The 19,842-nt window shown below is 47.1% G+C and overlaps 1 protein-coding gene across 1 annotated transcript in view; it reads left to right on the top strand.

Moving 5' to 3' along the window:
- Window positions 1-1,016: 1,016 nt before the first annotated feature.
- Window positions 1,017-19,842, top strand: part of INTS3 (integrator complex subunit 3) — a 36,646-nt gene continuing 17,820 nt past the window's right edge. Inside the window, exons 1-7 of the mRNA XM_001495203.7 lie at window positions 1,017-2,049; window positions 9,159-9,242; window positions 10,288-10,371; window positions 15,360-15,473; window positions 15,661-15,745; window positions 17,088-17,154; window positions 19,469-19,613. Coding sequence (XP_001495253.1) covers window positions 1,906-2,049; window positions 9,159-9,242; window positions 10,288-10,371; window positions 15,360-15,473; window positions 15,661-15,745; window positions 17,088-17,154; window positions 19,469-19,613 — 723 coding nt within the window. The 5' untranslated portion in view covers window positions 1,017-1,905. The remainder of the gene's footprint in view (window positions 2,050-9,158; window positions 9,243-10,287; window positions 10,372-15,359; window positions 15,474-15,660; window positions 15,746-17,087; window positions 17,155-19,468; window positions 19,614-19,842) is intronic.

Here is a 19,842-nt window from a genome sequence, read left to right as displayed (position 1 = left end):
AGACTTTCAGAGCTGGAAGGGTATTTAGAGACCAGCCAATCCATCTCTTATTTTACAGGTAGGATAATTTGCAGGAAGTCAAAATGACTTGCCTAAGGTCTTACAGCTAATATATATAATAAAGGAATGAATGAGAGTCAACTTAAGGGACCACTCACATCATTTCAATAAAAGTGTATATGTAGTTGAAATGTTAAGACAGTACAAGTGTAGAAATAAAGAGGATCCCTGTACATTAGTGATAACTAATATCTGGACAGTGTTTTCCAGTTTAAAAAGTGATCTCATACCCGATAGTTCTTATAATCTTCTCAAAGCAGACAGGTAGTCCTTGTCTCCATTTTACAGCAAGTATAACAGGCAGGAACATGGACTTTTTAAAAGTAGGTATTAAAAATAGAGAAATTTAATCTGTCTTTGGATCTAAGTAGAAGCACTGTAAAGTGCCCCTGAAAAAAATGGACCATGGTATTGAGAAGCACAGATGGGGAACCAGGAAGTAGAAATGGACTCATGCAATCAAGGTTACACTGTGCTTAGAATAGATCACAACATTCCTCACCGTGTTATGGGCAAGAGTAAGACTTTAATGTCATGGGTCAGTCCCAGATACTCAAAACAAAGATGAAGATGGTTCCGTGGTTTAGTAAATTTTTGCAAGAGATACTGCTGGCACGATTCTAATGATTTGGTTTGCACAAGTGGGTCCATGCACTTTGTGTGTGTGTGTGTGCAATGTCCGAATGTTAACTGCACTTGTGTGAGCGCATACACTTGCTGATGTGATGCACTCTCAGCTCTGGAAGGTGCCTCCATACTATCTGATGGCGTTTGCTCTAGGACTGCTTAAAGGTTAAGGCTCTGCTCCCTCGCCCTGCACTGCTAATTTGCAACTAGGCTTCGGGTTTCCCAAAGCCACCGAGAGACAGTGCCCCGCTTCCCGTACCCACCCAAGCTCCAGAAGGAGGGAGGAAAGTAGGGCGGAGGCCAGTGCCGCGCATGCGCTCAGTGCACGCAAGCGCAGCCTCCTCTTCCTCATCACCTCGCACTCCCACCCCACCTCCGGGAAGTCATCCCGTCCCGCCCCCCTGGGGAAAAGGAGGGATACGATTGGGCATTCCGCTTGTCTATCAGATCAGTCTCTCTTCTGCTCAATACCATTGGCAGCCGGGGAAAAGGCCAGCCGGTCGCCGTCGGCCTACTCCTTCGAGACTCAGCGCCACCGCAGAAGCCACTATTGGCGGAGGCCAGGGACCGCGACTGCTCACTTCCGGCGCAGGCCTCCACGATTCCTCCCCCGCCCTCGCCGTCGCCCTCAGCCTTCCCACCCCCCGCCCTTCCACCATGGCCGCCTCTGTGTGGTGTAGGGAGAAGCTGGTCCTCCGTGTGCTCCTATAGCGCTTACTGCCTCACCCTCACCCCCTGGGGGCCGGATCCAAAGGAACCTCGCTCCCCAACCCTTGGGGCACCAGCCAGAAAGATTTCCTGCCCCCTACTTCAGGGGCAGGTCTCCTCTTTCTCCCACCTCCTGAAGCAGAAACTTAGGGTTTTCCCTGCTTCTCTTAGGGTCAGAAGCCAGAAAGGGCTCCCCTTCCACTTCTGCAGGGGCAGAAGCCTCTCCTGCCCTTCCCACAGGGGCGTAGACCCTCACCGCAGCATACTTAGGAGCTAACGGCTTTTCCTCAGCACTGCCACTCCAGAGGCAGGACCAGGGCCGTCCGCCTTCGCCTCCTCCACAGCAGCGGCCTTTCCGAGAGGAGGGAGGAGTGGAGAGGCCAGCGACCCTTGCCCTCCCCTCCCCCACTTGTCCCTCTTGCCCCCAGTCCCTGGCAGCCCAGAGTTCCTCATTTCTAGGATTTCCCACCCATCCACTCCCTGGCCTTTTCCCGTCTCCTGGCTGCAGCCATGGAGTTACAGAAGGGAAAGGGGGCAGCAGCAACAGCTGCTTCGGGAGCAGCGGGAGGTGGAGGAGGAGCGGGAGCAGGAGCCCCAGGAGGGGGGAGGCTGCTACTTTCAACCAGTTTGGATGCCAAGGATGAGTTAGAGGAGGTAGGTGTGGGGGGTGGGAAAGGGAGTTAAGAAATCGGGTTGAGGAGGGATACTGGAGCGGATACGGGGTGGGGGTGGGGGAGGAGGCCTTCAAGTTTTTCTAAGGCAGCACAAACACTGCTCCAGACTTCCTGCTCCTGAAGGAAGAAGTGTGGGCCAACTTCCTGGACAGGTTGTCATAGCAACCGCAGCCACTAGTATGAAAATGGGTGGGGGGGTGTTGATGAGGAAGGGATACAGCATCCAGGTCTACGAATTTATTTTTGACATTCCTTTCCATGTAGGGCCACAGCTATTCGTAATATTTATCGTGTTCCAGACTTAGGTCATATATTGAGGTGAGAAGTAATGTATGTGTGTGTGTAGGTGTCTCAGGAGCTGATAGGAGCTTGCAGCAGACCTTGAACCCTCCTATTAGATAGTATTGACTTTGTGTAGACACAGTCAATTGCCAGTGATGTTACCTGGGCATTCAGAATGAGTGAAGACTTAAGGAAAAGTGAGTAGTGTTTAGTTAGGTAGCATCGACTACAGCAGTGGGGTGAGGAGCTGAGTGGGACCTAGGGAACTCTCCTTCAGAACCAGATAGTACACACACCAAGGAGAGAACACATAGATAGGAGAGCAGGTAGAGTGAGGCGACGTGGTGCACCTGGATGGGAATTTTAGACTAGATGATAGTTGACCCTCCCCTCCCCAACTTGTTCCTTTTGCCCTGTCCCTGACAGCCCGGAGTGGATTGTGTACTGTATCCCTTTCCACTGCTACACACGAAGAGACACACTTAGGAATATGAGACCCAGAACTGGGCCATGATTGCTGAACTGTTTGGAAGACCCAATACATTCAACTTGGTGGTTATCCAGGGACAGGATGAGTAAATTAACAGGCTGTGGCTCTTCACTGGCCATTTCCCTGCTTCTAACTTTGTCACTGCCCTTTATCAGATATTAGAGGGTGGGCAGGCAAGTAGGTGGAATTCATGGTTTAGAGTTGAAGAAATGTTAGTTCAGATACAAGATGCTGGAACAGATATGCAGAAATAAACTTTGTGCATCAAGAGGTGGCTGGATAGCAACTTTGAGGATTAGCCGTCAGCAAATGTCTGCTCACAGACTGGCTTCCCATCATGCCTCGATCCCATAATTCTATGTGTATTTGGATAAATCAAAGTTTGTTTTCTGCTGTTGTTTTTTGTCAGCTAAAGTAGATATAATTAGGAACATAAACAGTGCTTCTAAAAATAATGTATTCCCAGAACAAATAGGAATGACTTTAGGATCGCCTGGCAATTTGAATTATCCACTTTTTTAGAAATGGCCACTGTCATTGTCAAAGTATTTATTGAGCTCTGTGTTCTAGTACTGGAGCTCTAGAATTGTAGAAAGAAAATAGTCGTCTGCCTTTGATCCCTGCACCAGTTTGGGGTGAGGGGAAAAGATCCCACGGGTTGGATGAAAATCTGTTTATTCCTCACCCTGATTGCTAGAGGGGTCATCCTGCCTCTGCTCTCCTTTGCACCACAGAGTAGGACAGCATCCTGTTGTTCTGAGCAGTGATGTGTTTGCTAATAAACGAAGTGATATGGCTGGAGGGGACCACAAAAGAGAGGAAGCATTTATTTTCTTGCTTTTTTGAACTGTCTGAGAGTGAACTTTAAACTGTTTCCAGGGAGAAGGGCAAGGGAGGGTCTCTTTTTTTCCTGATATCCTTCGTGGTGTAGATGTTTTCCAGCATGTCTCCGGCTCCCTCCTCTCCTTCTTTGCCCTTTGTCCTTTGCATTTGAATTTTCCAGCACGTTTTCTTGCCGCTCAGTTTTTAACCCCATGTGTACGTGTGGTTCCCACTAGACCAGAGTGTCTCTGAGGGCAAGACTTACTGGCTTCTTCCTCTGGGTCTCCCCACAGATCTCTGCACACAGAAGTAATCAAAACCTGGTGTTGACTGACTGACCTCTGCTTGTTCTGGCTTGGTGATTTTCCAACACAGTCCTCCCTATTGCCCAGGAACACGGAGGTAGCTTCCTGACCATATAGTATATGCTTACTGTGTGCTGAATCTGATAGGAAAATAGGGACTAGGGAGAGAGAGCCAAGATCTGCCTTCTAGAGCTTATCATCTAACCACTGAGTTAACACACCCACAGGGAAGGTTAAGAAGGAAAAAACGAGGTAGTGTAGTGATGAGACAGGGGTCATTGTAGCTGGGCGTGGTGAGGAAAGGCCCTTTAGAGGCCTGGAGGAGGAAGCACTGGTGAACAGCATCCTAGGCAGACTAGGACTTTGGTACCCGAGGGAGCATTTGTTGTATCCTTTCTTCTCCTTGGCCCTGTTCCTGTCTTTGAAGGGGAAATTCTTGCCCATCCCCATCCCGATTTGGGGAATGAGATAAAAATAGTGCCAGGGATTGGAGACATGTAGAACATGTAGCTTCTAGTCTCACAAGCCTTTCCAGCTCCTGGTCATTCCTCTGCTGAGAAGAGCCCGGTCCACCTTGAAGTCAGGCTGAATGCAGGTGCTGTGGCCCGAACAAGTCATAACTTCCTCCTGAGCTGCGGACAGGTCTCACGGTATCATTTGGTTAGGGCTCTGTCCCCTCCTGGTTTTCTCCAAGGAATAATTGATATCCTATCTGTGAGGAAGCTCCAGGGACTGGGCTTTGAGTCATCTCTAATTTTTTTCTTTAAATATTTTTTTATTTTTCCTTTTTCTCCCCAAAGCCCCCCGGTACATAGTTGTATATTTATTTTTTTACTTGTGGGTCCTTCTAGTTGTGGCATGTGGGATGCCACCTCAGCATGGCCTGGTGAACGGTGCCATGTCCATGCCCAGGATTCAAACCGGCAAAACCCTGGGCTGCCGAAGCAGAATGCGCGATCTTAACCACTTGGCCACAGGGCTGGCCCCTGATTTTTTTTCTTTAAATCCTCTTTTCACATACAAGCGACTCTGGTTGCAGAATACTTAGAACCCAGCTTGTTCAGTAATTCTTTATTAATGTGGGTCCTTGGGGATTTTGTAGATTAGATCACATCTTCTTTTTCCGAAGATGGTGAATCCTTCTTCAAGGCCACTGGCTTCCCATAAGGGGGCAGTATTTAATATGCACTTTTTATCAGACTGTTCACCTGGCTGAGGGAGGGGAAACAGGTTAGGGCATCCCTCTGACTTCAGTCTCCAGCTTCAGGTATATACTGGCAAACTGGAAGGCCTTCCTCGCTGCTCTGCCCCGTCTCCATCTACTGCTGCTGTCATGGAAACCATGGTCAGGTAGTCCTGCTACTAGAAAAATTAATTCAGGAGCTCCTAGAGATGGTAAATATTTACTCAGCTCTCCGAAGTGCTGTCGTGGAGGGCTTACTCTGAACAGAGCCGTTCTGCCAGCAATTGCTGGCAACTGCACATAGGATTCCATCTGTACTAGGGGCCTCTGGAGACGGGGAAGGGGGTACTGCTGCTTGATTGCAGGGATTTGGCCTCCTTTGAGGGGATGTGGCCCTCTGTCACCCTGAATGATTTGTACTTAGTTCTCCCATCCATGTTTGGAAAAGTAATTTCTGTAGTTTGGGAAGAGCAGCATCTTTTATATATACTCTTGTTGCCTCGAAAGGACTCGCCTTCACACTTCTTTCTTCATTGCTTTTGTCCACACATCCAAATTCTGGACTCTCCCACTTTCTACATCCTTAGCTGGGCCTCCCTGTTCCAGGAGGCCACTTTTCTTCTTGACTGGGCAGTGACCCATAGAATTGCCTCAGGCCTCTGAGTGAAGTTTAGAATATCGAGGAGGGGCCTAGAGAGACCTGGGTCAGTCCAAAGTCTCTGTGTGTCTCATCACAGCTGGAGACTCGGCCAGCCCACAGGGCTGTGAATCCAGCTTTTGCGGGAGCATCTTGGTGCAGGTCCGTCAGTCAGGCTTCCTCCCCTCTCCCCTACCCTTTCCTCTTCTCTTCTAGAAGGCAGAAGTTTACAAAGGGTTAAGTAGGAGAGGAAGCTTTTCAGCCTGGTCAGGGACTTATCCGTGTCCTGGCCTGTAGGAGGAGGGGTCAGTTCAGGAATCTTTGAGGACATGCCCTTGGAAGTAGTGGCAGGGCGTCTGGTCCTCGTAGGTTTCGTTGTGCAGTTGCTGGGCTTCCTCACAAATGGAATAGATCCTTTCATCTGAGACTGGGTGCTCACGTATGTTATCTTGTTTAATCCTCAGAGCAACCTTGTGTTATAGACTTTATGTCTGTTTTTCAGATGAGAAAACCAGGGTTTAGAGAGGTTAAGTAACTCACCCAGGATTAACCTGAGGCAGCAAGTGGTGGAGGGATCCCTCTGTACAGTGCTCGTCAGTTTGCTCATCAGCCAGCTGCCGTTGGACTTCTCTTCTATCGCTGTTGATTCCGCAGAGATCCCCTCCTTTGAGTAGAAGGCAATATCTAGAGTTTTAGGATGTTGTGCTGCTGCTTGTTCGCCATCTCCCTCCACTCTGAAACTGCTTGTTAACCTAGGCTGGGTAAGCAGGTCTGTCCCTGTCCTGTCCCTGTGTCCGTCCGTCGTCTGTCCCTCCGCTCCCCAGCTCCCAGCAAGAACAGTCTAGACCTAGCATCTGGGGGAACTGATCCTCTAGTCATTGGTAACTATCTTGGATGGTGGGGGATAAAATTTAAAAAGAGAAAATCCAACCTGAGGTTTTTCTTCCCCTCCCCTTGTCATACAGGAGCTGCGCTAGGTAGTGATGAATTCCAGAGCTTGTGGGCGAGGTGGGTTGTGAGAGTCACAGCTCAGCTTTCCTGTGATCTCACAGCTCCTTGTCACAAGTACGCAGGTGCTCTTCATTAAGGCTGAGCATACTGCTCTGACCTGATTTGGGGGGCAGTCAGACCTGATGTGGGCCTGTGGGTCTATTTTAGGTTGAAGTTTTGTAGCTATGGGGGCTCCTTACCTTCACACGCAGCTCTACCCTGTGCTACCCTACACTCTTAGACAGGGGTGGTTGTAGACAGCCTTAGGACGATGGTTAAGGGAGAAGCGTGATTCTCTCGTTCCTAGACCTCTCCACTTGTCCTTGTTTGTCAGTTCCTTGCAATGCTGCTGTGGAACCAGTTCTCAGCAGGGTGTTCTGGGATGACCTCTAGGATCTCGGGGAAGTAAAATTACCTGCCTTTGTCCCTGTTGTGCCGACATCATCGTGAGTGGGAATTGGGAAGCAGTTTTCCTTAAACGGTTCTTGGGTTAATTCTCAAGATAAAGTTTGATAACGGTGGTGGTGATAATGGAGAGGCTCACTGACTTAACGTGAAATACATTTTAGCGATATTCTCTCAGTATTTAGGAGTAAATACTGCTTCGCAGCAGGGGCTAGTGACTGAGACCTCCTTGGGATGTTGCGCATGTGCCGTGTTAGAGGTGGCCTTGAAATCACAGTGGCTGATGGATGGGCTTTAATGCAGCCATCCCCACCTGTATTTGACTAGAGACCCTTGCAGGTGTTAGTTTGGCGTTTTGTTCTCCATTAGTCCTTTTCTTTCCTCACACTCATTTTTTTAAGTTTAATTTTAGGGGGATACATTTCAAACATGAAAAAGTAGAAGAGTATACTTCCCCTGGAGCCATCACTCTGCTTCAGTACTTACCAGTACATGGCAGTCTTGTTCTCTCTCTTCCCACTCTCCTCTGGATTATTTTGAAGCAAATCCAAGATATATCATCTCCTCTGTAGATACTTCATATATTTGTCCATGAGAGAAGGGCTTTTTTTAAAACGTAGCCACAATATCATACCTAAAAATATTACCAGTAACTCCTTAATGTAATAAAATATTTGTTGTTCAAATTGATGATCGCATAAATTCTTCTAATTGGTTTGTTCAAATCAGTTATCAAACAAGGGCCACATATTGCATTCAGTTGATGTATCTCTTTGATTTCTTAATAACTTTTTATTTTAAAATAATTTCAAGCTTAGAGAAAAATTATAATACATAGGGCTCTCCTATACTCATCACCCAGATTCACCAATTATTAACATTTGCCACATTTGCTTTGTCATTCTCCCTCTAGATACATACTGTTATTTTAACCTTTTGAGAGTAAGTTGCAGCCATGATGCCAGTTAAGATTTAAATACTTGAGTGTGTATTTTCTAAGAACAAGTATCTTCTGTTACATAATCACTGTTCTGTTACCAAGATTGGAACACTTAACATCAATATCTTACTATTATTTATAGTACCTATTCACATTTTACCACTTGTTCCAATCACGTCCATTATAGCAGTTCAGGATCACATATTGCATTTGGATTTATTGTTCTTAATTCTGTAATCTGAAACAGATTCTTCGTCTATCTTTGTCTTTCATGATCTTAAACACTTTTGACAGGCCAGTTATTTTGTAGAATCTCTTTTAATTTGGATTGTCCGAAATTTCTTCATGATTAGACTGAGATTATTCATTTTTGGCAAAGAAAAAAACCCATAGAAATGATGTTATAGCCTTTTCTGGGCACCATATCAGAGGCAAGTAGTCTCAGGTGTCAGTTTGTCTCATTATTAGAGATACTAACTTTGATCGCTTGGATAAGGTAGTATCCTCAAGGATTTCCTGCAGTTAGTATTTTTGCTTCATAATTAATAAGTATTTTGAAGCTACGTAAATATCTTCTTTCTTGTGAAAGTTTCACCTCTGGTTTTAGTATCCACTGATGATATTTACCTGAATCAATTTTTCCTCTTGTCATTCGTTCTGCATTTACTAGTTGGCATTCCACTGTAAGGAAGAACTTTACCTTCTCCTTTATTTGTTATGTCTATATCCATCAGTGCAGACTCATGGATTCTTATCTTATTCGATGGGTTATAATCTTAAGCCTCTTTTAATACATGGTTTGCCCCTCCCTGCTTTCTATCCTTGCAAATTATATGTTAAAGAAAGCAGGTCACTTGTCCTGGTTTCCACATTCTGGATTTTGCTGATTATATCCACCTAGTGACTTGACTTGTAAACTGGTGGTTAGATCTAGAGGCATGATGAGGGTTAAATTTTTTAAAAACTTTTTTGAGGCCAGAAATCCTTCATTGGTGGTGTGTGACTTGGCCTGAATTTTTTCTCACCCCTTCACAGAGGTTGGAAAGATGTATGAGCATTGTGACTTCGATGACTACTGGTGTCTCGGAGAGAGAGGCCAATGACGCCCTCAACGCCTACGTGAGTATATGCGCTCCCCATATCCATTTCTGCTGCCTTGACAGCTTTGAGACATGATCAAAAAGGTAGAAAGACATAAGTGGCTAGGAATCAGGGGACTGAAGTTAATGTCTTGACTCTCTGAACCAGGCTTCCCAACTCCTCTCTCTCTTACTGTGGGAATCCGTCTCTTGGAGCCTTAGCCATCTTTAAATAACTTTAAAAAATCACTCAGTTCTATAGTGACTTTTTCTTTGCACGTCATTCTCGCATATTGGATCTTTTATGTTTCCTAATCAATCTGGGAGACTGAGAGGATTTTAAATAGTTAGACGTGTAAAGGACAAAGTAATTCCTAGCACATAGTGAATGTTCAGTAAGTATTTCCTATTTATTATTAGTATATTATTCTTTTTTTTTTTTTTTTTTTTTTTTTTAAAGACTTTATTTTTTCCTTTTTCTCCCCAAAGCCCCCCAGTACATAGTTGTGTATTCTTCGTTGTGGATCCTTCTAGTTGTGGCATGTGGGACGCTGCCTCAGCGTGGTCTGATGAGCAGTGCCATGTCCGCGCCCAGGATTCGAACTAACGAAACACTGGGCCGCCTGCAGCGGAGCGCGCGAACTTAACCACTCGGCCACGGGGCCAGCCCCATTAGTATATTATTCTTACAGTGTCTTCACCTTACAAATATCAGAGGTTCAACAATTTGCCCAAGGTCTTGACTTGTAGGTGTGCTTGTGACTCCATGAATGACTGTTTGCAGCTCCCTCTCTACTGAAGGCTGGTAAAAGTGGTGGAGTAGAATTTCTGTTCCCATTTTAAACACTATATTCTGCTTCTGTCCTGCATCAAGCCTTGGAGAAAACAATAAGGGTCCGTCCTTTCCCTCCACCTCTCTCCTAAAACAGGTGCTTCATCACTTGTAGTAGAAGGAAATCGTCAGATTTAAGATTTGGTGATTCTCCTTTGCAGGTTACTCAGGAGTCCCAAGTTTTCTGGGGGAAACTGCTCGAGAGCTTTCCTCCTGTGAGTGACACCTAGTCTTTTCCTTCCTTGTATCCCAGGTGTGCAAAGGCCCCCCGCAGCATGAGGAAATCTGTCTGGGCCTCTTCACTCTTGTCCTCACTGAACCTGCCCAAGCCCAGAAGGTAAGACTCCCTGCTCTAGACCCACCAACTTCTCAGATACGATGCGGGACTGTGGTGAAACTTATGGTTTAACTGGCATGGTACCAGACCCTTTGACCAGAGCTGCGTCACCTTGTTCTCCAAATACAGGTACAACTCCCTTTCCACTCTCAGTGAACTCATCATTCTCTGACTTACGTCCTTTCTCTGTCTCTAGATTCTGAAGCAAAAGGCAAAAAAAAGGCAGTTGTGAAAGTGAAAAGCATTTAGAGTTTTAAATTTTAGATTTACAAGTGAAGGCTAAAAGACTTGGAATTTAATCCAGAAAAGAGAAGAGAACAACTGTGACCAAGCCCGTTGAGAGTTCTTATCCAGAAGAGCGGGACCAGTAGTTTGCAGGTTCTATCAGTGGCAGGTGAATGGAAAGCAGGCTCAACGGGGCAGCAAGTAGGTTTCAGTTAGACAGCTTAATGTGAGCTGACTGATGCGGCCATAATGTGGTGGCTAAGAGAGCACCGGGGCACGCTGGCCTCAGACTTCCTCTGGAAGACTGTGAAAACTGCCTGGAGTTCTTCACAATCGGGAGAGCCTCCTTTGTGTGGAGTGAGCTAAGTGGGGTCCTTCCTTGAGGTGAGGGGCTGGGCAGGATGATCTCTTCACATAGTGTTCTTTCTGTAATAAAGTAGCAAAGTTGTCTTTTGCCTCTAGATGCTCCTTTTCCTGCAATTCTGTGTCCTTTGTCTTAGCATGATGGTTTAGAAGTATATGTCTGACATTAACCGTGTGACACTAACAGAGAAGAGCCCGCTGTAGGGGAATTCAGTATTCTCCTTGGCCCTTCCTTAAACAAGGGGAGTATGGACGGAAACAAACATGCTCTGTGCCCAGCATTGTGTTAGCCTCTATCTGGACAAGATCTCATTTAATCCTCTCAAAAAACCCTATGAGGCTGGTGATTTCGTCCTCTCCCCAACAACTGCTCCCAGTTTACCTGTTAGGTAACTGGAGGTCAGAGACATTGTTGTTTATTCAAGGAAATCCAGAGGAAAATCATTCCCAGGGACAAGGACAGGATGCCCATGGGCCCCTGGCATAGCTTGGGAAAGGATTTATGGGCATGGCAACCTGACGTGTTTGTAGTCCTCTGATGCCAGCTGGAGTAGGATCTGAGTTGAGGGTGGGTGGTGGGGTATTCACAAGTCCTTGGTTTCCCAGGCCAATTTCTGGGCTGGGGCCTTGTTGAGTTAAATTGCCATTTCATCTTCCTACTGAATTTGTCATCAAGATCCTTGAAGACAAATGAATGTCTCCAATTTGGTGGTTTTAAACAGTGATATGCTCCAGTCCAGCCCCTCTATTTTAAAGAAATTGTTGGCAAGGATAGGGGTGAAAGGGTTGGGGTTAAAGTTTAATTTTCTCTTGTGTGGGTTTTTCTAAATACAGTTTGTCTCGTTTAGTCATCTCAGTGCATCTTGTGCGCTAGGTTTTTTTTGGTTTTTTTAAAGATTTTATTTTTCCTTTTTCTCCCCAAAGCCCCCCAGTACATAGTTATATGTTTTAGTTGTGGGTGCTTCTAGTTGTGGCATGTGGGACGCCGCCTCAGCGTGGCCTGATAAGCGGTGCCATGTCTGCGCCCAGGATTCAAACCGGCAAAACACTGGGCAGCCAAAGCGTAGTGCACGAACTTAACCACTCGGCCACAGGGTCGGCCCCTAGTTTTTTTATTTGTTTGTTTCAGGTAGAATCTGAATCAGCTGGGGTGAATTAGTAAACCTCAGTGAAGGGGCAAGGTGTATGTGGTATTTCTAGCTCTTTGCCTGGCCTGGCAGTGAGAGGCTACAGGGCTCTGCATTATAAATGCTATGTCATGAATTTGGCCATCCAGACATGGCAAGGGACTAGGCACCTTGTCTTCTTTTTGCCCTATGAGAGCCCCATGAGGGAGGCCCAGGCCCTCGCCCTGGGTCTCATAGCTAGTCAACAGTTCCAGCAGGATTATGCTCACATGCTAAAGATTTCCAAATAAGTCCCCTACCTGGGAGCCTCCTAGGCAGACAGGCCCCCAGGTCAGGCCTCTTCACACAAAGTGGGTGGAGACAGGGAATTAGGAGGACACAGATTAGGCAAGTGAGGAACCATCAGGCGGTGACTCATTCGGAGACCTTGAGCCAGGTCAGGGCATGGTGGAAGAATTAGTGATGTATCTCTGGTAGTGCTTTGATCCCTCTCCCTAAAGGGGTGATTATCTTGTGAAATACTTCTGTCCTACGGGAGTTGTGGGCGGGAGTTACTGATGAGGGCTGATCCTAATGTATTGTTTTAGGCTTCAGCTTAAAACAGGGGGAGTGTTTTCTAAGGGTTTAGTTGGGGTTGATTCTGTCTCTGGAACAGAAACCTCAGGATCTTTTGCAGGTTTGGCTGTTCCTGCATCTTCACAGGCCAAGAGATGGGAGGTGGGGATGGTGGAGAAGGTGGTAGTGGAAACTGAGTCCTGAACACGTTAGAAACCTGCTCTGGCAAAGCATGAGCTGAGGCGCCCCTGTCAGTGCTGGCAGGCAGGTCCAGAGAGTTAGGGCCAGCTCTCTGGGACTTCTTAGTGGGCGGAACTAGTGTGAATTGAACAGGTGGACAGAAGAACTCAGATAAGGAAAAAGTAGGTCAGGGATTGGTGGAGAGTGGAATATGCATGGGGTGACTTTCATTCCAGTTATACTTTCTTGACTTGCATCTGCCTACTCAGCAACTCTTACATTTATATCCTTTGATTTTGTTTATTTCCTGTTTGATGTCTGAATGAAATAGCTGGGAGCAGGCCTGGCCGGGGGACTGGTGAGGTGGGAGGCTAAGTTGGAAGCCTTAGCCTCTGTGTAGGCTCCAGCAGTCAGCAGATAAAGGGAATAGGAAAGGGTCTGACATCACTGCCCAAGGTCTCTCTTCATCAAGGAGTTATGGATCCAGGCCCTGGCAGTACTTGGTCCATGTGCTTTTCTCAGCAGGCAGCTCCAGAAAGAAAGTTGGGGCTGTGAGAGCCCAGGCTGGAATATCATTCCCTCTAACACGGTCAGGGCAGACGTGCTGCCTCAGCACCATCCCATCACCTCTCCTTTCTTTCGAGACTCTGCTTCTCTTCTCTGTTCCCCACAGAGTTTTTTTTCTCCTCATCCACTTATGTTCCAAGCCAGTCAGCAAACTGGCACAGAGGTTGGTGAGACAATTGACAGCATCGGAAATATGACACTCCTGTACCCAGCTGCCATGTGTTACCAGCAGTTGTGGTTGATAAGGTCCCAGATGGAGCGCAGAATTAGGCAGATGGTCTCTGCTTTCCTGAGAGACCCTGTCTGGCCTGAGACACTTGTCCTCCTTCCCTGTCCTGGGTCTAGTCCACATTTCTGGGAATTCTGCTTTCCTTTGAACAGACAGGGCTCCTCTCTGGTGAGTAGTATCTCTCTCTTTGGCCTGACATAGATTTTCCTTCTGCCTCTGCCTCCCTCATCCTCTTTGCCTGTTCTGTGACTCACAACTCCGGGGCAAGCTGCACGGCCAATATTTGCTGACCAGCATGTTGGCAGCAGTTTGCTGGGTCCCCTTGCTTGTACTTTTGATCTCCCAGCCCTCCCCCCAGATGGATTCAGAGGATAGTCACATGTTCCTGTGGGTATGAAAAGTTTGTGGTAAATGGGGGAATCTCTAAGTGTTGATATTTTCATCAAATCAGTAGGTTTGATTTAAGGATAATAGAGGCAAGAGCAAGTAACGATAGATGGTCTCTTAGAAGTCCCTAGTCACACCAAGGCCAGGAAGCAGCTGGTCTTCAGGAATACTTCTCTTTTGAGTGGTGAAGATGAAAGAATTTGGAAATGTAGTGGTCTCAAAGCCACCGTAGTCTCCTCCCTCCATGCCCAGCAGCCTCTTCTCCTTTTCGTGATTTCTGACGTTGGTGTAGAGCATGGAATCTAGAATTAGACTACCTGGTCTTGAATCCTGGTTCTTCCTCTTATTTCTGTCACCTGGGGCAAATTAATTTGACGTCTGTATGCCTGTTTTCTCATCTGTAAAAACAGAGAAAACAATAAATAGTACCTATTTCAAAGGGTTGTTAGGTGAATCAGATGCAATAATATGTATAATACAAAGTTTGTGAATAGTACCAATGCTTGTTAGCTCTTATAATCGCTATTATTGTTGATGCCACCCCTGCTACTGGTCTTCTGAGGTCATGGGATGCTACTTACCTAATTTTTGCCGTTTGTGCTGAGACCTTGACAGCACAGAACTCAGCAGCCTAAGGAGGTCGCTAATGAGGTCTGGTCTCTCTAGAGAGACAGATGAGGAAAGCTCTGGAGGGAGGGAAGCAAGAACTCTCAGGAAATTGGCATGCCTTCCCTCACTTTCCCCAGGGTTGGGTATGCTTAAGGACCCCTCCTTTTTTAATACTTGGCGGAAGCAAAGGGCAGCCCAGAGAAAAGAAGAAACATGTTTAGTTAAGGAAGTTCAGTTTGATTCTGCTCTTTCTTTCTGGGGTCCTGGTCCCTGGATCCTTATCCCTTAATACTCCTAGCCCTTTGCTTCATCTGGCTGGGCCGATACAGGTCTAAAAACCTCTTTGAGATCCTTTCTCGCCTATTCAACCAAATCCATTCTGCAGTGACCTTTTACTGGCAGATGAAAAGCAGATGGCCTCCACCTGGCTTTGCTCAGCTTATGGCATCAAACAGTGTGACACTTCCTAAGAAGGGAGTTGGGGAGACAGGGAGCCTGTCTTAGCAGTCTTTTCTGCCTTATTAGAGAGTAGCTCAGTCCCTTTTCCCTACCTTGTGTGACAGAGCAAAAGATAGGTTTGGGATAGAGGAGCCCTATGGAAGGAGAGCATCCACTCACGTCCCATTGGTGGTGTTTAGGTTGAAGAGGCTGGGGGCGGGGAGGGGGCCGGGCAGGGGACCCGCTATGGGTGGGGTTAAGAGCCTCTCCTCAGCTTGCTGGCTGCTCACAAACCTCACCTTTCACAGTGTTACCGGGACTTGGCTCTGGTGAGTCGTGACGGCATGAATATTGTCCTGAGTAAAATCAACCAGATCCTTATGGAGAAGTACTTGAAGTTGCAGGATACCTGCCGTACTCAGGTAAGGCCAGAAAGGAAAGAGATTCAGCTCAAAGACGTAGCAGAGGATGGATCCTCTCCTAAGGGGAAGGGAAGGAGGAATTGACACACCTCTGCCTTTGTACACCTAAATTGTAATGTGATCAGATTAGCCCCTTTCTCAAATTCACAGGCCCTTCTCTTCATCTGTCTTTTCCTCTCTCCTTTAGTTGGTGTGGTTGGTACGGGAACTAGTGAAGAGTGGGGTTCTGGGAGCCGATGGTGTTTGCATGACATTCATGAAGCAGATTGCTGGTGAGTTTGATGGCAAGAGCATAAAGAAGAAAGGAGAGGAGCCCAGAGACTAAATCCAGGCAATGGAGAATGGTTAAGTGCCTGAGGGACTTTTTCCTTCTGATACAGGCATCTTCTGACCACCTAAGTTGCAGAAAGAAATTGAAAAATCACAGGGGGCCTTTTGGAGCAATAAGTCTTGCCTCATTTTCCTTCCTGCCAAACTCGGGGCCTGACGTAGAATAGTTGGCCTATTTTAGCCAGTCCTCACTCTGGGGTTTTGTGGCGTATTTGATCAAGAAGGATGTGGAAGGAATGGGGAGAAAAGTGAGGACAAATAATTTGTTCCCATCACATTATGTTTTCAGAAACCCAGACATCTTCCCTGGCTCCACCCCCATGTTCTGAACACTTGCTCCCTAATAATTATGATATCTGATTGGGGCCAGTTTGAGGGACAAACTATGTCACAGAACAGACCCTGACATTTAGGTTTATTATCTTCTTGGCATCGGTGACATCTGTCTGAGCCACTGAATATCCAAGAGGCCTTCCCATGCTACCTCTTCTACTCCCAAGATCGCGTGTGTTTGTTTAAAATTGACCCTGCCTTTCTATCTCACCATTGCGCATTGGTTCTTTGCTTCCTCTTCAGGATTTTATGGAACACTGATGCTCCTGTTTTGATGTGTATAAACCTTAATCTCTGTGATGTGTGACTATGTGCACATTGAATTTTCAAATTAGGACCTAGAACAAGGCATAACGTTGTTGTGCTGGCTATTTTTATCCACTCTCCTGGCACTTTCTTCCCTGTTTGGCACTGCCAGTCCCCACCTCTCATTCTAAGACTTTGTTCTGGCATTGCTGCATGTTAATTCTGCCCCAGGAAGTTTCGTAGCAAGCACAGAAGACTGTGATACCTGGAAACAGGAAACCCTTGGCCTGTCATGAAGCTGACACAGGATTTGGGACATCCAGATGCTGGACTGCAGCTGTTATCAGGCACCTGTCCCTCTCAGACCCTATCTGAGATACCATCCTTTCTTTCCAACTGTGGGCTTTTCATGTCTCCTTCCAGACGTGCCCTTTCCAGGGTCAGAATATTCCCTCGCCAAACCCCAATCTGTGGAAAAGGAGCAGCTCTGGTTTCTGGACAAATCCCTTCCCTTCCCTTTCCTTCTTTCTGGAGGCAAAGAGGGAAACTTTAAAGCCTGACAAGGCGGTTTTTCCTGCACTCAGAACATCAGTGATGGGATAGCAGTTAAGGATGGACCAGCAAGTTGGGTGAAGAAGTGTATTGGATTAGCTGTCGCTAATCATAGCCATTCTGATTCTCTCTTTTCTCCCCCTTTGAAATCAGGTGGGGATGTTACGGCAAAAAATATCTGGTTGGCAGAGAGTGTTCTGGATATCCTGACGGAGCAGAGGTAGAGTCCACCGTGAAGGGTGGGGCAAGAGCCAGATACGGCCATGATGGGTGCAAGTGTGGGAAATGGGCATGGAAGGATTGTGAGAAAGCTCTTAGGGGACCAAGAACACCTTCGGTAAGAAAGGATGAGGCAAGGGAGGGAGAGGCAAGTGTACTGGTGACAAGTGAAAGAATTAATGCCATGGTTTGGCCCAAGGGATGAAGGAGTGGGAAAGAAGGTCTTTACTAAAATATCTCAGAGCCCAGGAAAAACCAGTTTCATCTGATAAGGGTTTATTTTTGATCCAGACCGCCTTGGAATGTTTATCTTTGGGGGGTGGTGGGGGAGAATGAGCTCAGCAGAGTGGAACCAGCCAACTACCCAGGCCTGGCAGGTACCCCTTTTCTCCCTTACAAGCCTCTCCGTCCAACCCATACTCTCCTTTTGAAGTGGCAGGGGGAATGGTGGGCGTGAAGAGGTGATCCAGATCAGTGAGTCCTGCTGGAGTTTGCCTAGAGGGCTTGGAGGTCCAGTGGTAGAAAGGGCATAACGGGAGCATATTGGGCTTTCTGGTTGATGCTTTCCCTTCCCCATCAAAGTAAAGGACCAGAAATTTTATGAGAGCTGTTTCATAGCTGAACTTGTTTGGGGGTGAGGGTTTCCCCTTGGTCCTGTGGCCTCAGTCTTCCTATTGATTGATTTCAGGCTGTTTCTGGGTAAGGATGCCATGGTGGTCAGTGATTGAGAGAGCTCATAGTACCCATTATTTCCTACACTGTAGGAGGATGGACCTCCTCCCTTATTCACACTTGTGAACGGGGTTGCTGTGTTCTGCGCTGTGCCCAAGCTTAAGCTGTGCCAGGTCTGCTGTGCAGTGCCACCTAGTGCCCTTGGCATGGACGTGCAGCTGGAGGCACTTCTTTCATTATTGGTACCATTGCACAGCGCACGAGATCCTAGCAGTTTCTCACTGGGTCTCTGCTTCTCTTAGGTCTCTCTGCCTGGCTAGTATCCTGGGTTGGAGGGTCTCACCTTCTTCTCTCTTTCTCTTCGTTATTCCATCCCAGGATTCAGATACGTTCGTCACCTCTGCTAGCAATCATCCTAAAAAGTGATTTTTCTCATTTTGTTCCTGGTGTCAGATGCCTCCTGTTCTCAATACCCTAAAGCTGAATTTCCCTCATTTGGGCAACTAGAGCACAGTCTCGGTACAGCTGTCAGATAGCTGCCCTACCTTTTCAACTGCCATACAAAAAATTCACATCTTGTGGTGCGAGTCCCTAGAAGTTTAAAACTTCCACACCCTCCCTCTCACTCCCTTCCAAGTGTTTTTAGGGCTGTGGAATTAAAAGGTAGCAGGTCGGGGAGGGGGACCCTCCCCAGTGTCCTTGGCTGCTGCTTTCATTCTGTGAAAGGAAAAAGCCAGAATCTCTTAATTAGATGGCTGGAGCGCTTTTCCGGAATCAGGATGTTGCCTGGTTGGATTAATTAAATTCCCCATCTTCTTCCTCTGGTTCCCTGCCTTCCAGCAGGGGTGCCAAAGCCCTTACAGGCTGCTTGCTTGGGGGAGACAGCTCCCTAGTTTTGACGCTCTGAGACAGCCTTGGAGTTCATGAAGTCTCCGCACTGTGTCTTCCTACCCCTTTTAAAGCAACAGGGAACGCACAATTCTTTCATTGCCCCCTTTTCCCCAGGGAAATTCTAAAACTCCTGGGAAATGGGCTTTGCCATCCAAAATCACATTCTTTTCAGATTGTGATTTAGGGCAAATGACTCATTGTCTGGGAGTGGGATCAGTGGCCCCAGAGAGAGCCAGGGGAAGGTTTGTGGCATGGTGGGCTGCTAATGACAAGTGTGATGGAAGGGCTAGCACAGTGTGTTCTAAAACCTCCAGGTCCCTGAAAGGCTTTTGGTAATCCCCAGAGGTCCTTGGACATTTTAAGAACTACTAATTTAAGGACACCTCCAAAACCTTTTTCCCCATAGTCTGAGCGGGGCAGAACCTATGGTTTATCCCTGTCTCTAGTCCCTCACACAGTGCAAAATAATTTTACTGGAAGCTAAGCAGTTACTTGGTAAAGAGACACTGCTTTCACCCAGTACTTATCTTCACTGGGCACTTGGTACAGTGGTAGGAAGTTGTTCCTCCCTTAGCCAGTTGATGGTCTCAGACAGATACTGACAGCAGGAGCGAGCAGTCAAGGAACCAGAGAACCTAGTCCCCGTGCTAATCATCAGACATTCCTGAGGCGTGGGAGCCAAGCTTGGGGGGCATTGGGAGAGTGACGAGGTCTAGACAGAGTCCAGGTGCCACTGTCTTCCTTCCCTGCAGGGAATGGGTACTCAAGAGCAGCATCCTCATTGCCATGGCTGTTTACACATACCTCCGCCTCATCGTCGACCACCATGGAACCGCCCAGCTCCAGGCCCTGCGGCAGAAGGAAGTGGACTTTTGCATCTCACTGCTTCGGGAACGGGTGAGGACAAGAACAGTATGGGGAAGTGAAACCCAGGATGGAACACCTCTATAGGTATTGCGAGGTGACATAGGCCAGAGGTCTTGTTTTGGAAAGATGGAGGTGGTTCAAAGTCTGGTGGTTTTTGGTCATTCTAAGACAGATGAGGTTAGAGAGTGGGGGAATCAGTGTGGATAGCCCAAGTTGCTAGAAATGCTGCCTGTTATGCTAGCATCCTAGGGTCAGCTTC

The sequence above is a fragment of the Equus caballus genome, chromosome 5 (assembly GCF_041296265.1).
Source record: "Equus caballus isolate H_3958 breed thoroughbred chromosome 5, TB-T2T, whole genome shotgun sequence".
NCBI classification, from domain to species: domain Eukaryota; kingdom Metazoa; phylum Chordata; class Mammalia; order Perissodactyla; family Equidae; genus Equus; species Equus caballus.
The sequence above is the reverse complement of the archived record's forward strand: the minus strand, read 5'-3'. Positions and strand labels throughout refer to the sequence as shown.